This window comes from Cherax quadricarinatus, chromosome 14 (assembly GCF_038502225.1).
Source record: "Cherax quadricarinatus isolate ZL_2023a chromosome 14, ASM3850222v1, whole genome shotgun sequence".
Lineage (NCBI taxonomy): Eukaryota > Metazoa > Arthropoda > Malacostraca > Decapoda > Parastacidae > Cherax > Cherax quadricarinatus.
This window is the reverse complement of record NC_091305.1, coordinates 6,237,561-6,254,939: the sequence shown is the minus strand read 5'-3', so window position 1 is coordinate 6,254,939 and position 17,379 is coordinate 6,237,561. Positions and strand designations below refer to the sequence as shown.

Here is a 17,379-nt window from a genome sequence, read left to right as displayed (position 1 = left end):
AAACTGTTGTGGGTCGCATCGTCGGAAAGGACCCTACGTATATGAGATGCAATATCAAGTTTGTTGATTACCCTGTGCTAATAATCCTGAGTTAAAGGTTTATATATATATATATATATATATATATATATATATATATATATATATATATATTATATATATATATATATATATATATATATATATATATATATATATATATATATATATATATATATATATATAAGACAAAATCTAAACAGGATGTCACTTCGAGGTAACAGCGCTTGATTAACTGTTTATTAAAATCTGTGGATACACTAAAGTTTTCTTTGAATTACAGTGTCCTGCACGCACGCGCGCGTACACACACACACACACACACACACACACACACACACACACACACACACACACACACACACACACACACACACACACTGTTGACGTCTTCACTTTTGAGACCAAGTTAACACCTGTGACAGCCAAGATGGTGTCTATACTCACTATGAAACTATCGTTCACGGAAAAGCTTGTTCGTCGTCACTTAGGAAGGCAGTACTAAAAACACAATACAAATCTTTATTCGTTAAAATATATTGCAATCTAAATGTGTTACGCGAGTGTGTGTTACTTAAAAGACTGAGCTCAAGGTTCCAGGGTAAACACATGAACCAAAGCCTTAAAGTCATCGTCAGAGTGGAACCTGGGTTGTGGGGTATAAAACAGATCAGGGGACACAGAATGGATGTTGGGTCGCGGCAGAGAAAGTGAAAGCTCAGAAAAGGGCTCTGCAGAAGCCAAAGAACAGAGAGAGGACTGTGTCGTACCCCTGCGGCAGACTGCGGCTGCTGCTCCTGCTGCGGTCTGGAGGGTAGGGCGTCCGGCGGCGGCTAGGGGAAGAAGCCAGTTAATATCCTAACACTTCCTTCCACAACCAACATATATCATGACTGCAAAAGCTTTAACACTTCAAATGTTAATGGAGAGCATATTTAATACCAAAATACAGTTCAGTTACAAATCTAATATACTTATAGATTTAAACTGATACAAGGTAAAGACAGACGTAATTAATACAATGCACTGTAAGCAGCGTGACTACGCTATTCACTACGTAACTAAACTGGAATCTAAAGGGTGCATTCATGCAATCACGAGGTCAAGAAACATGCAAAGGTGCTTTATAAATCAAGCTTACACTACTAAATTGTTAACCATTGTTATTTTAATTCAGGCGTTAAAAACTATTTAAAATATTTAACTCTGGCAGAATTCGTGATTATCAATTAGAAATGTGGATAAGAAGTGAGCAACCGCATAGAGTCGGGAACACCTTAGATTTACACACATTAATACCCAATATAATAAACCTATTAATGCTTATATTAAACAATAACGTTAAAGATTTAGAGGATTGTCTCGCAATGAGCATTACCACGATAGCTCAGGATATTTTAGAATATAGCTAGGGTTGGTGGACGGTATTTTGAGCAAAACTGAGCCTTGTACTGACGCGGGATATGTTAACCTATTGGGTACCAGCACTACAATGGAGCACAAGACTCCCTCCTAAAAATCTTAACATTTTTATATAGTAAGAAAGATGAAAGTGGGGGTAGTGATGTATGTGTGACGAGCCGCGGCAGCAGCGACCAGGTAGCTCAGCCCTGCTAGACTAACAGTGCTATGGAACAAGGAAAAAATTCAGCAAAATATCCTACGCCTTCAAAATATTGTACCAAGTGAACATTTTGGGAGACTGTATTTGTTATGTAGCGAGCCACCAGGTCCATTTAAGCTCTTTCCAGCACTTTGAAATCTAATAAGGAAGCAGATGAATCAAGTCTCAGAACTCTTAAAAGGTGAATTGATTCTCGATATTACAATATTTTGCTTTAAATTTTTGAGCGTCCCGGAGGTATGGCTCTGAAAGGTGGTTGTAATTAGTTTTGTCCCATGGGAGGCTCAGGTACTGCTGTAAAGCTGTGTCCAAGTTAAGAGACTACACAAAGAACGAACAGAATTAACATTACTATTTAAAGGAATCTAGTCGCTGGATTTAGTAAAGTACAGCCTTCACGGTTCTGGGAGATTAACGTCTAAGTTACCGCAACTGAGAATACAAGTGCATCATAGAGCGTCTCTGAAAAGTATTGCCAAACTTCTTATTTTAATACTCTTCAGGCAGAGTTGACGCATTCTAGGGAGCTGCCACGCCTACGTACAAGGGTCCAAACAGTAATCAAAGTACTTTAACAGTTATGAGGGAATGATGGAGGAGCGAGGGGTGTGAATGTACTCACCGCGGCACGGTAGAGTGTTAGGTTGAGCAGCGTTGGGTTGGTCTCCACTACAGTGAAGTCTTCTTCCCGGGGATCGAACCCTCCAGCGTACACCTAGACAGGAAGACAACATAGCACCTAATGTTAACACTAGATACCAAGTGTAGAGGAGATGGAGGAAAAGCAAAGTTAGTGATTACAACAAGGCAGAGAGTTTAAGGGAAGAATGCGGTACTAGTAAAAACAATTAAAATTGTGGCAAGATTATAAAAATTTGATACACACAGGAATGAAAATACAAAGATTTTCTATGGCTTCTAACCACAAGTTCAAGTTTTTGCGTGTGTTGCTGCAACAGTAGCAGTATAATAGCATATAGTAGTCTTGTTAATAGTAATGGTGTGTGTGTACTAGTTAACTTAGTTGTAACAACGTTTCTTATAGAAGTGTATAAAATTATTTGTCAAAAGCCCTAAAGAACAAAACCTTGCACCCAGTAAAATCTTGCTCTACACCATCTTGCTTCGCTGTTGTCTGCGTGCAGCTGCAGTAAGAGCAGTACACCAGCACTGACCTCTATGGTGTATCTGCCGGGAAGGAGGACCCGCCAGTACTCTCCGTATTTGGTAGTCTGGAAGCCAACATCTCGTCCTCTTATCTTGATGGAAGCTCCTTCCACCGGCCGACCCTGCTCGTCCTTAACGAAGCCCCTCACGCCTCTGTGAACCTCCGCCAGGTACCTCACCAGCGCCTGAATCAGGAGAGCACCGGAATCAGACCACCTCAGGGTAATAAATACAGCCTAACAAGCCTAATAAACATTCTTTTAATGGCCCAAACACACCCAGAGCGAAAATAAAATTGCACCAAGAGTACTGTGTATTTCGGCTTCACACTAGACCCCCTTCAGCAAAGAGATGAAAAGAACCTCAGTCGTAGACAGGAAGGGATTCGGTCTTATCTTCAGTTTTATCATTTCTATAATGTACTGAATTTAAGAACCTGGAAGATTAGTCATCACTTTGACGTGGTTAGTGCTGCGTGTTGTGCAAGACTAGGTAACCAACCGAGACCTGCTTACAGTGTACATACTGGCTGTGCCTGTACCAAATATACATACATATATGGGATCAAATCTGATTAAATCTCATTACACAAGAGCTGTATGATCCATAATGGTTTAGCACTCAAAGGAAATATAATAATTGTATGTGAAGTTAAGGTAGTCTAGTACTGCTAGTAACAGCTACAGCTGCTACAGGTATAGCAGCAGCAGCTACAGAAGTTGCAGCAGCTACAGCAGTAACAACAGTAGCAGCCACAGCAAGAAGAAACTCGCAATTTTTTTTTCTCGAAATAATGTTTCGTTCTGAGTCCATTATCAAAATATGACTGAGCTCAACAGTGAGTGATAGGTCCTCCTAACACAGCTCGTTCTGTAAAATGTCTTCAGTGTTTTCGACAGTACGCCATTTGGATCCAGCAGCAGCACTCTTCTGAACTCCTTGAGAAATAAAGAAGTTCAAGACAGTCTCTATAAAGTCCAAAACCATAGGTACTAGGGAGGCATGTACTCCCGGCGGAGGGTAAACACACACACACACACAAAAAAAAAAAAAAAAAACTGACCTTTTTGTTGTCAGCCCAGAACTTAGGCAGCTGATCAGCCGTCGGGTACTTGCAGCACGACAGCTCAATTGTGACGTCCATACAGCCGTGCCAGACGTAATTGTAGTCCTGCATCCCTCCTGCAGTCACAGTAAGCCAGGGTAAGGCGACAGACAGCAGAGACAGCAAGAGGTTATTAGTAGGAAAGAAATAATTATTACACTTACTGAGTGTAATACAATCACACACAGTACATAGCCAGAATTGTTTATAATAACTGCGGAAAAAAAAAAACAGAATAATAGTAATATTTCCTAGATGTCCAGGCTTTTGGGTCACCATATGACAAAATGGTGAATAATCAGATTAAGAGTAACTTACCGGTAAGAGGGTACCAGGCAGCACCGTTGGTGGTGCCATTGGAGAAGGAGTGAGCCCCGGGCTTGCAGGGCAGACCCAGGTGCATGCTGGCGTGGTTGAACGAGTACACGCCCGCGATGTGCCTGAAGACGTCCTCGTCGGGAGTCAGTGAAGGTGTTGAGGTGAACTGCTGGAAAACTGAGGAGCAGCAACACAATCATCAACATGATGAGCTGTGGTGAGAGGCTAGGTAGTGTGAGGCTGGGTGGTGTGAGGCTGGGTGGTGTGAGGCTGGGTGGTGCGAGGCTGGGTGGTTTGAGGCTGGGTGGTTTGAGGCTGGGTGGTGTGAGGCTGGGTGGTGTGAGGCTGGGTGGTGTGAGGCTGGGTGGTGTGAGGCTGGGTGGTGTGAGGCTGGGTGGTGTGAGGCTGGGTGGTGTGAGGCTGGGTGGTGCGAGGCTGGGTGGTGCGAGGCTGGGTAGTGTGAGGCTGGGTAGTGTGAGGCTGGGTAGTGTGAGGTTGGTAATGTTAGTAGGGGGACAGTAGTGCAAGCAATGGGGCTGTGGTTACACTAGTCAGTGTGGTGGTCAGTGTGGTGGTGCTCAGTGTAATGGTGGTGGTCAGTGTGGTAGTGGTGGTCAGTGTGGTAGTGGTGGTCAGTGTGATGGTGGTGGTCAGTGTGATGGTGGTGGTCAGTGTGATGGTGGTGGTCAGTGTGATGGTGGTGGTCAGTGTGATGGTGGTGGCCAGTGTGATGGTGGTGGCCAGTGTGATGGTGGTGGTCAGTGTGATGGTGGTGGTCAGTGTGATGGTGGTGCCCAGTGTGATGGTGGTGGTCAGTGTGATGGTGGTGGTCAGTGTGATGGTGGTGGTCAGTGTGATGGTGGTGGTCAGTGTGATGGTGGTGGTCAGTGTGGTAGTGGTGGCCAGTGTGATGGTGGTGGTCAGTGTGATGGTGGTGGTCAGTGTGATGGTGGTGGTCAGTGTGGTAGTGGTGGCCAGTGTGATGGTGGTGGCCAGTGTGATGGTGGTGGCCAGTGTGATGGTGGTGGTCAGTGTGATGGTGGTGGTCAGTGTGATGGTGGTGGTCAGTGTGATGGTGGTGGTCAGTGTGATGGTGGTGGTCAGTGTGATGGTGGTGGTCAGTGTGATGGTGGTGGTCAGTGTGGTGGTGGTGGTCAGTGTGGTGGTGGTGGTCAGTGTGATGGTGGTGGTCAGTGTGATGGTGGTGGTCAGTGTGATGGTGGTGGCCAGTGTGATGGTGGTGGTCAGTGTGATGGTGGTGGCCAGTGTGATGGTGGTGGTCAGTGTGATGGTGGTGGTCAGTGTGATGGTGGTGGTCAGTGTGATGGTGGTGCCCAGTGTGATGGTGGTGGTCAGTGTGATGGTGGTGGCCAGTGTGATGGTGGTGGCCAGTGTGATGGTGGTGGTCAGTGTGATGGTGGTGGTCAGTGTGATGGTGGTGCCCAGTGTGATGGTGGTGGTCAGTGTGATGGTGGTGGTCAGTGTGATGGTGGTGGTCAGTGTGATGGTGGTGGTCAGTGTGATGGTGGTGGTCAGTGTGATGGTGGTGGTCAGTGTGGTAGTGGTGGCCAGTGTGATGGTGGTGGTCAGTGTGATGGTGGTGGTCAGTGTGGTGGTGGTGGTCAGTGTGGTAGTGGTGGCCAGTGTGATGGTGGTGGCCAGTGTGATGGTGGTGGCCAGTGTGATGGTGGTGGCCAGTGTGATGGTGGTGGCCAGTGTGATGGTGGTGGTCAGTGTGATGGTGGTGGTCAGTGTGATGGTGGTGGTCAGTGTGATGGTGGTGGTCAGTGTGATGGTGGTGCCCAGTGTGATGGTGGTGGTCAGTGTGATGGTGGTGGTCAGTGTGATGGTGGTGGTCAGTGTGGTGGTGGTGGCCAGTGTGATGGTGGTGGTCAGTGTGATGGTGGTGGTCAGTGTGGTAGTGGTGTCAGTGTGATGGTGGTGGTCAGTGTGATGGTGGTGGTCAGTGTGATGGTGGTGGTCAGTGTGATGGTGGTGGTCAGTGTGATGGTGGTGGTCAGTGTGGTAGTGGTGGCCAGTGTGATGGTGGTGGTCAGTGTGATGGTGGTGGTCAGTGTGATGGTGGTGGTCAGTGTGGTAGTGGTGGCCAGTGTGATGGTGGTGGTCAGTGTGATGGTGGTGGTCAGTGTGATGGTCAGTGTGGTGGTGGTGGTCAGTGTGGTGGTGGTAGGATATTGACTAGAGAAATTATGAAAGAATGATCAGATGGTGAAGATATGGTGGCGGACGAAACGTGTTGGGAGGTGAGTGGGGAGATGTGTGGGGAGGTGAGTGGTGAGGTAAAAGTGCTGATGGGAGGATGAAGCCAACAAGAGAGGGATGAAGAAAAGCAGGTGTAGGCCAGTGCCACCCAGGATGACAGTGCCACCCAGAATGACAGTGCCACCCAGGATGACAGTGCCACCCAGGATGACAGTGCCACCCAGGACGACAGTGCCACCCAGGACGACAGTGCCACCCAGGACAGTGCCACCCAGGATGACAGTGCCACCCAGGACGACAGTGCCACCCAGGATGACTGCCACCCAGGACGACAGTGCCACCCAGGATGACAGTGCCACCCAGGACGACAGTGCCACCCAGGATGACAGTGCCACCCAGGATGACAGTGCCATCCAGGACGACAGTGCCATCCAGGACGACAGTGCCACCCAGGACAGTGCCACCCAGGATGACAGTGCCATCCAGGACGACAGTGTGCCATTCAGGATGACAGTGCCACCCAGGATGACAGTGCCACCCAGGACAGTGCCACCCAGGACGACAGTGCCACGCAGGACGACAGTGCCACCCAGGATGACAGTGCCACCCAGGACGACAGTGCCACCCAGGATGACAGTGCCACCCAGGATGAGTGCCACCCAGGATGACAGTGCCACCCAGGACAGTGCTACCCAGGATGACAGTGCCACGCTGGATGCCACCCAGGATGCCAGTGCCAAGTATGACAGTGCCACCCAAGATGCCAGTGCCACCCAGGATGCCAGTGCCACCCAGAATGACAGTGCCACCCAGGATGACAGTGCCACCCAGGACGACACTGCCACCCAGGATGCCAGTGCCACCAAGTATGGCAGTGCCACCCAAGATGCCAGTGCCACCCAGGACGACAGTGCCACCCAGGACGACAGTGCCACCCAGGACGACAGTGCCACCCAGGATGACAGTGCCACCCAGGATGACAGTGCCACCCAGGATGACAGTGCCACCCAGGATGACAGTGCCACCCAGACGACAGTGCCACCCAGGATGACAGTGCCACCCAGGACGACAGTGCCACACAGGACGACAGTGCCATCCAGGATGACAGTGCCACCCAGGATGACAGTGCCACCTAGGATGACAATGCCACCCAGGATGACAGTGCCATCCTGGATGACAGTGCCACCCAGGATGACAGTGCTAACCAGGATGACAGTGCCACCCAGGACGACAGTGCCACCCAGGACGACAGTGCCATCCAGGATGACAGTGCCACGCAGGACAGTGCCACGCAGGACAGTGCCACGCAGGACGACAGTGCCACCCAGGATGACAGTGCCACCCAGGATGACAGTGCTACCCAGGACAGTGCTACCCAGGATGACAGTGCCACGCTGGATGCCACCCAGGATGTCAGTGGCAAGTATGACAGTGCCACCCAAGATGCCAGTGCCACCCAGGATGCCAGTGCCACCCAGGATGCCAGTGCCACCCAGGATGCCAGTGCCACCCAGGACACTGCCACCCAGGATGCCAGTGCCACCCAGGATGCCAGTGCCACCCAGGATGCCAGTGCCACCCAGGATGACAGTGCCACCCAAGATGCCAGTGCCACCCAGGATGCCAGTGCCACCCAGGACGACAGTGCCACCCAGGATGATACTGCCACCCACGATGACACTGCCACCCAGGATGGCAGTGCCATCCAGGACAGTGCTACCCAGAATGACAGTGCCAAGCTGGATGCCAGTGCCAAGTATGACAGTGCCACCCAAGATGCCAGTGCCACCCAGGATGCCAGTGTCACACATGCAGAGGTAGCAAAGAAAACTGGAAAGCCACTGAGATGGTAAGTGCCAGGGTAAGAAAGTTAGTGGCTGATTGGAAGGGTGGAAGGTGTATTAGGGTGTAACAGGGAAAGAGAACGAGGAAATAGGGGCGAGAGTGGATAATTGGAGGAAAAGTTAAGAAAACAGTAGTAGAAAGTGGCGTGGAGGAGAGAACAAGAGTGATGATGGTGGGAAGAGAGACAGAGGGATGTGTAGAGGGGAGAAGGGTAGAGGACGAGGGGGATGATTATAATGGAGGAGAAATTAAAGTAGTGCTGAGTGGGGAGTCAGTTGTGAGTGGGGAGTCTTGTGAGTGGGGGTGGAGAGGGGTAGAGTAGCCAGGGTTGTAGTTAGTGACAGCCGCTGACAGCTGCTGGATGTAGATCTACCCAAGTGTTGACAGACAAACTTGAAGAATTATTAAAGTTGAGCTGTGATCAGCCATTTATCACCTTGAATTATTGATCTTATGTTTAGACTTCCTTATTTATCACGAGAATGACGATTAAATGTTCACATATTTATCCAAGACAGTGAAGAGCCTTAATGTAAACACGAACACAAGCCACAACATCAAACATTAAGTGCGCATTAAACATGCAAATGTCTCTCTGTGGAAGTGAACACAAATTCTAAGAATAAATAAATAATTGAGCAGAGGCACAGGTGACCAAGTAACACAAGCAACTCAAGCAACTCGAGCAACACAAGCAACTCGAGCAACACAAGCAACTCGAGCAACACAAGCAACTCGAGCAACACAAGCAACTCGAGCAACACAAGCAACTCGAGCAACACAAGCAACATGCTCTCGTCATTACCATGCAAAACTGAGTTTTCGTTTCAATATTTAAAGATGTATTATATTATATTTAAGACGGAGGCGTTTGAGGGGTTTTTGTTCATGTGTGTGTGAATTAACGCGGCGCTGGCTGTTTTAACACTCTCTGGTTTATATCTTCGCTTTAGTTAGTGTTGAGGAAGATGGCAGAGCTTGCGAGGGACTAACTTACGAACACACATCTCTCATAACTTCCTCATTAACTGATCTCTCACTCCGGTGCATATCAAGGCAAAAAATCTCGCTATTTTTTTTTTTTTTGCAAGCAGTCTTAATTAAATCAAGAGTCACCAGGCAGCTGCCGTGGGACCCGATCAATGTGGCATCACTTTAATTAAGATGTGCTCGATTCCATTAGTTGCAAATGCAAAACACTTTTCAAACCCTGCCTGGGAAGCAACATGGAAGCATGACGTCATGACACGCCTGGCCAGTAGCAAAGCATAGAAGCATGACGTCATGACACGCTTGGCCATTAAGAGAGCATGGAAGCATGACGTCATAAAACCAGGTTAATATAAAACCATGGAAGCATGACGTCATGTCACGCCTGGCCAATAAGAAAGCCTGGAAGCATGACGTCATGACACGCCTGGCCAATAAGAAAGCAGCATATCTGACAAAATGTCAACAGAGACCCACTCACCGCTCCTATAATCCACCTCCTCCCTACCATCCTTGCCTTGAGTTGTGTTTAAGATATGGAGAAGCTGAGACCAGTCCAGGGCTGGAAATTCGTGATACATTCTCACTCAGCAGAGCAACATTGGCAAAGGCTGATAACAGGTTAAAGCAACTCATTAAATAAAAAGTGTTGTATATTACGCATTCGAAAACTTTTAGCTTTTAGTGCAGATAAAATTTATGTGTACACTGTTTTGTGACACTCTGCTTCACATCTTGTCTTCCTCCAAAACTGAAATAAATGCTTAATTGAAGACTTTTACAATAATATACAAAGTAACACTGAACTCTGAAAAAATGAAGGGTCTTAATTTCTGCAAAATACTCTCACGCTGTGTCAACTTGTACTGAAGGAACAGCCGGAGTCAGAGAAGAGGTAAGCAAGAGGAGCCAGAGAGGAGAGTTTTAGAGAGACGAGGAGGCAGAGAGGAGACAGCAGCAGCAGCAGTTAAAGAGGAACGATAGAGATGTCGCCAGACATGACGCCAGAGAGGAGTCTCCAGAATTTTAGGGAGAGATGACTAGCAACAGAGAAAGACGCTCATAGTAGCGGCAGTCAGAGATAGATTGATAGAGAGAGAGAGAGAGAGAGAGCACAGTAGTGACGAGAAGGATGGAATAAGAATGTAGATGCCACATAAACCATGTGGATGAGAGGAAAGATCGATGTAAGAAAGTAAATAAGAGAGCAAGTATTAGCACTCACTAGCCCTCCCTCTCCCAGCACTCCTACCAGTTCAAGATTTGTATTTTCCAGTGTTCCAAGCGCCATGATAACACCAAATGGACGATTTTCTTAACATCTTACGAAATAGTCTTTAGTGATTCTTCTTGCCTCCCTGATTTGCATAAGGACTCTGGTAGTGAAGACCCTGATAAGGCACTAACTTCTGAACTGGCTGTCAAAGTGAGCTTAAGTTACCTCTGAAAAGTCTCCAACGAAACTCTTTAGCTTTTAAATAATTTTTCATTGGACTAGCGAAGCTTTTCTCTACAGAGAACATGCAGGATTAAGAAATTAGTCTTTTTTATCAACCAAAACAGAACTGTGCCCAAAGGTAAATTTTTGCCATCCAAAAATAATATTTTTATACAAAAAAAAATATGGACTGACTCAGAACCAAGGATGATATGAACCGAGTCTTCTACAGCGACATGGGCCTTGCAAGGTAAACTTTGATGCATTAGAGGCCAGACCAACCAACCTAGGTGTGAACGTGGCAAGGCAAGAATTACTGGTTCATTAAGAGAAAATACCTGCACACAAGGGCTTCAGGTTGCAGTCCTTGACTATAAATGATACAGAGAACCGTGTTAGTATATGATGGAAACATAGTAAGATACGTAGCTTAAGAAAATCTTTACAGAAAAATCACAAGAGCTGGTAGTTGTCTGGAGAATATACTGTGGTTTAATGGTGTAAACAGTGTGGTTATATGATCTACATGTAACACTGGTAACATCACTGATGAACCAGACTTGTGACCGTAGGCCTACAAGTAACAACAGTGACACGAATGACTTCATGTCATTAATGTTACTTACAGGCCTAACCAATATCTGACTTGTCAAATACTGATTTGTCAAATACTGTCAGTGTCCTCGAAGTATAAGCCGACAACTCGCCCATTTTAATGGAACAAACATTAAGATCAACTTAAATAATTGCAGTCTGATACACAGACATCAAATTGGCAATGTCATAAGCTCACACCAGTGTGTTCACACACCTTACAAAACTGACATTCATAAGCTCACACCAGTGTGTCCATACATACTTACAAAATTGATTGTCACAAGCTCACATTAGTGTCCACACATACTTCATATATAGGTTAGCAATTCTCTGTGAAAGAAATCCATTATTCATACTACAGACCTCTGGTTAACTAATGAAGGTCATTCCTCTTTTGTTAAGTTTAACAGTGATGGATCATGGCCAGCTTTTACCTGGTCTTAAGTCTTCCTCTGCCTTGATCCTGGCAAAGGACTCCTGATACAGAGAATTAAGCTATCTTCCATGCCCTTAGATCATACCTAACTGTCTACCATTCCTCAGGCGCTTTATGACCCCTACTGGTTTAGAATTCCTTCATAAATATAATAAGCTAAATCATCCAGCCATCGTTGACACTAAATCCCAAACCATTCCTTACACTGAAATCCTCATTATTTACACTGGTTAAAGCCCCCGACTATTGTTTACACTTTAATCCCCATTTTTTACACAGATTAAACCCCCCCGACCAATTATCACTGGCTAATATCACATTTTTCGAGATATGTCAATGTGGTTAATACTCTTCATTAGCCCAGAAGCCATGTTTGACACTCCTACATATAAATCAAAATTATTTTTATCACTTATAAGTAAAGTGGGAACGTCCGCTCGCGAGACACCGCGAGCATCACTGCTCCTGTAAACAAATGATATGTTAGGCAAGTTTTAATTTTACTCTTTCACTTCCGCACACCAACCACTCTTATATGCTTGCAAGTACAAGTGTACACGTACGTACATAACTACTTACACACACACATACAGATAAGACCCCTGCAAACAATAGGCGAGTGTAGGGGAACGTGTCAACACTCACTTGTATTAGGAGAGTTATCGAAGGGGTATGAAGCTACTAGAGCACCACCGTGCAGGTTGGCAGAGAGTACGAACTGGATCTTGGACACCCACTGTTTGACAGCCTCTGTTTCAGCTTGGTTTCTCTTGTTATTCTGCTTGAAGTAGTCAGGGAAGTTCCGGTTGAGATCGAAGCCGCGAGCATTGTACCTGTAGTCGAGGAGTAGGTGGTGGAAGGCTATCCTCAGTACTTCTGACTCTTATTATATGTTCAGCCTTACGCCAAACTGCCTCTTTCCTTTCTGAACTCCCTATAATGGCTTTAAATCTGTTATACCTTGTTATTCTCTTTCATTTTCTTTACCTCTCACTTCCTAAACAACTCGTTTATTGACTCCTCTGCATTTCTTGCTCCTCCTTTCATCTTCAATTATATCTTCTTTCCTCCCTGTCTTTCCTACCATCTGACACTCTCACCTGCTCTGCCTGACCTCCAGGGCAGACTCTCTCCTTTCCTACCATCTAACACCCTCACCTGCCCTGGCCTCCACGGCAGACGCCCTCCTTGGCCACCTCGAAGCCGTCGGGGTTCATAGAAGGCATGATATGGATCCTGGTGTTATCCAGCAGCCAGCGAACATAGTCGTCAGTAGTGTAGCTCTTCGTCAGGTACTGCAAGCAGGGAGGGGAGGAAACTATTACAAAAGCTCGTCACTCAGGTACTGCAGGGAAGAAGACAGCACAAACTACTAACATTACTAAGGCATTTATGTATTGCTAGATATATATCGTCTCAGCAATCATTGAGAACCCTTAGCTCTACCACAACAAATTAATACAAGTATCTTTTTATCAAGTAAGCACAAGTAATATTTACTGCATTAAACACTTGTGTTTCTCAACGAAATTGTACTGAGCCGATCACAGCGTGAAGAAGACTGGTGTCACAAGTCTGAGAAAAATACAAAGGGCAGCCATCTGTTACTTCACCACTAACCTCGCGATTTATTTGCTTTGTGAAGCACTCTGTTTAATGAAGCTGTGAAGGCTGGATTTCTCGTCCCTTAATTCTAACACAAACACTACCTATCTGTGCTGTGAAGCCTAACCTAGCGACAAGTTTTAGTACGAGAAAGATATTATAAAGGCGAGTAAGGTTTACATTCCTAGTTTAAACATAAATTAACCACGTAATATGAGATCAGTAACAGATAAAATAACGAGAAAACAATTGTTTACAATTAGATAGCAAAACAACTGTAGCAAAACAATTAGATAGCAAAACAACTGTAGCAAAACAATTAGATAGCAAAACAACTGTAGCAAAACAATTAGATAGCAAAACAACTGTAGAACAGAAACTAAAATGGAAGAGCAGAGAATTAAACACATAGATGACACACAACTAAATATTGACAATATAACTAAAGAAAAGATCAGAGGAAAAACACTGCAAAGTCATCAAAAGTAACAGATACACAGGAGAACTGGCAATGCAAAGACATTGCTTTAAATTAAGGAAATCTACCATTAACTACAACAACCACTACATGCTTGGTGGTTAAAATATGTGCACCAGTTGGGCGTCTTTATTGTTGAAACGTTTCGCCTACATGGTAGACTTCGTCAGTAAAATACACAGAATGCATTGTAGACATTAATAGTGAGGAGGTAAAGATGATGTAATCGGTCCATTAACTCTGGAGACATAGTATTTGGAGGTGGTCAGTCCCTCAGCCAGTCCATGGAGCTGAACTCTTCTTCAGGCTGCGGAGGAGGATGCTGTGAAGGAGGAGGAAAAATAAAGAGAAAGAAGACTTACCTCTATGAGATGTAGCAGCATCTCTCTGCCCACCGCCTCGTTACCATGCATGTTGGCCACGTATTTGACGTTGGGCTGACCCACGATGTGCTCGTACGGTGACGCTGACACTACCATCACCCACAGCTCACGACCTGTATGCACGCACGCCCACGTACACACGCCCAACACGTACGCACGTCCCACACGTACGCACACGGGAAGATAGAAGAAAAACGTACTCGATGTAATAACATGCTTCCCAATGTGATATATTAACTGGTATAATGACTATTATTCCTCTATGTTTAGTCTTTGTTGAACATACTGAGAAAATAATAATGGGAGGCCAGAGACCAGAGACTAAATTAAACGAAAAGTTTTGTTAAGGAAGACAAGCAAAGGGCAACAAAGTCCATAATTTTTAACATTATATTATACATAGTCGGGCATACTCTCTTGCACTGGTGGTATACTTTCTTGGACTGGAAGAGTGGTATGTTAAGACTATGTTACATTTTATTCGGCGTATGTCACACACCCCTATAGGCTGCCTCCCGACCAGCGAACCAGGTGCTCTAAAACTTTAACCATCAAAGGACCCCGTAGTTATACAAGTATCTTGGTTCAACCAGCCAATCACAAGGCATCCTGCCAAAGTTGTGAAGCGATGTGGTACATTTGTAAGAAACAACTTTACAAATATGTATCTTTATTTCTACCATTACATGTACAAGGTATACAGACCATATCTGACATCAATGACATACTACTATACAGAAAGACGCTTGTTATGCAGAGCATTTCCGGCAAATTAGGTCAGTTTTGTCCCAGAATGCGACCCACACCAGTGGACTAACACCCAGGTACCCATTGTACTGATGGATGAACATGGACAACCGGTGTAACGAAACACGCCCAACGTTTCTACCCTCGCTGGGAATCTAACTTGCCTTCACTGCCGGACGTTCATGATTCACCGTGTTTTATGCTTGCTTTTGCCTCATTATACAGCTTGTAATTACTGTACATAAGTTATGATACACTGTGAATACCAGCTTGTTTTGGTAGAGGAAATATAATTCAGTTATTCTATGCTGTCTTATGCTTGTTCTTAAGTGGTAACCTGCTGGAAGGTTATATACCGTGTGAGAAAGTTCAGTACCTGCTGGAAGGTTATATACCGTGTGAGAAAGTTCAGTACCTGCTGGAAGGTTATATACCGTGTGAGAAAGTTCAGTACCTGCTGGAAGGTGTCTCGTGCGCCTGATGTTAATACATCCTCCACCCCGTTTCGCATTTTCATGAGAAAATGCCTCTCCAGACCTAATCATCCTTCTCTGTCCTTTCCTTTTCTTTCATTTGCTTCCTACCTTTTCTTCATTCATACCATATCTTCCCCATTCTCCCATCCATCCTTCCTTCCTTTTTCCTGTCCTCTTTCTGTATTTTGTGTCGATTGTTGTACAAAAAGAAAACTGCGTCCAGGTGGCCACTTCTGTGATGGCTGTTGCTGTCTTCTCCAGCAGTGCTGTTTGTTACGTTTCCTTCAGTCACAACAGCCTGTTACCACGAGCTGTTCATCAAAATCAAATTTAAGTAACTATTACATTTTCCACATTTTTTTTATATATATATTTGGAAGCCGAGGAATGCTTAAGTCATCCCTGAAGGCGATTAATGTACAGGCGGTGGGAAAAAAAAAGTTACATCAGAAGAAAACAAACATTCCTTTTACCCTGTCTCACCTTCAGGGTTTGTTGCTTCCCTGTTATCTTCGCTGTCTAACTCACTGGCTGACTCGATTCTACAGTGAGTTCGCTTCTTCTATAGTTACCTCATCCCCTCTCACCTTTGTCTTCTTTCTCTAACTCAGTTTCTCTCCCTCGTTCATTTTCGTCTGTCTTATGACTTACTACCAGCCAAGGCATTAGAGCCTACGACAGTCTGTGTTATGTCTGTGCGAGTGTGTTCGTAGTTGTGTACACTTCTGTGTCACCTATGCGAGTTTGCTGTCGACTACTGTGAATTAGCTTCACCGTACTCGCTTGGAAAGCTATGTATGGAGTTTCCTACTTTCTTCATCTCAGTCCCTCTGTGACTTGGAAATAAATGGTATAAAATACCGACACAATGGAAATATAAACACACATGCAGTTTAATGTGATCCTTTATTGAAAACGTTTCGCCCACACAGTGGGCTTTTTCAAGTCACAAACAGATCTGATTGAAGATTGAGACACTTATGCAGCATATGGGAATCTTTATTCAGGAAACGTTTCGCCACACAGTGGCTTCATCAGTCCAATACAAAGAGGAAGGCGTAAGGAGAGGAGGAGTATGAGGTAATCAGTCCCTCAGCCTGGAGTCAATGTGTTCAGTCCATCAGTCTTGTAGAATGTACAGCATAGGGCCGTAGACGTGGCTTATATACTGTAGTGAGGTGAGGTGAAGCAGGCGGAGGCGGGGTCATAGTGGTACCATCCACTAGTCCTCTGCCTGCTTCACCTCACCTCACTACAGTATATAAGCCACGTCTACGGCTAAAAGAGGTCAATATATCTGAAATGCGTAGGGAGACACTGGTCAGAGAAATAGCAAGCATCGAACTTAAGCTAAAAGAATCCTTTAGGAGTCAGGAATCGCGGGAAGAACTAAAAGCCATAAATGAAATCGAAAGAAACCCAAAGTATTTCTTCTCCTATGCCAAATCAAAATCGAGAACAACGTCCAGTATTGGGCCCCTACTTAAACAAGATGGGTCCTACACAGATGACAGCAAGGAAATGAGTGAGCTACTCAAGTCCCAGTATGACTCAGTTTTTAGCAAGCCGCTAACCAGACTGAGAGTCGAAGATCAAAATGAATTTTTTATGAGAGAGCCACAGAATTTGATTAACACATGCCTATCCGATGTTATCCTGACGCCAAATGACTTCGAACAGGCGATAAATGACATGCCCATGCACTCTGCCCCAGGGCCAGACTCATGGAACTCTGTGTTCATCAAGAACTGCAAGAAGCCCCTATCACGAGCCTTTTCCATCCTATGGAGAGGGAGCATGGACACGGGGGTCGTCCCACAGTTACTAAAAACAACAGACATAGCCCCACTCCACAAAGGGGGCAGTAAAGCAACAGCAAAGAACTACAGACCAATAGCACTAACATCC

General features: G+C 45.6%; 1 protein-coding gene across 10 annotated transcripts in view; it reads right to left on the bottom strand.

The window, feature by feature from the left end:
* Window positions 1–17,379, bottom strand: part of LOC128695704 (carboxypeptidase D) — a 246,567-nt gene that overhangs the window by 10,758 nt on the left and 218,430 nt on the right. For 5 of the 10 annotated variants that reach the window (XR_011391985.1, XM_053786532.2, XM_053786538.2 and 2 more), the window contains 9 exons: window positions 14,228–14,361; window positions 12,941–13,077; window positions 12,428–12,615; window positions 9,793–9,873; window positions 4,254–4,430; window positions 3,894–4,012; window positions 2,839–3,015; window positions 2,286–2,378; window positions 810–872 (listed from right to left, as the gene is read on the bottom strand). Coding sequence is in view for 7 of the 10 variants with exons in the window: in XM_053786532.2 (XP_053642507.1) it covers window positions 810–872; window positions 2,286–2,378; window positions 2,839–3,015; window positions 3,894–4,012; window positions 4,254–4,430; window positions 9,793–9,873; window positions 12,428–12,615; window positions 12,941–13,077; window positions 14,228–14,361 (1,169 nt within the window). In the remaining 3 variants the exon portion in view is untranslated. Of the gene's footprint in view, window positions 1–809; window positions 873–2,285; window positions 2,379–2,838; window positions 3,016–3,893; window positions 4,013–4,253; window positions 4,431–9,792; window positions 9,874–11,087; window positions 11,121–12,427; window positions 12,616–12,940; window positions 13,078–14,227; window positions 14,362–17,379 lie in introns of all 10 variants that reach the window. The other 5 variants (XR_011391986.1, XM_053786545.2, XR_011391987.1 and 2 more) reach the window with 3 other exon arrangements.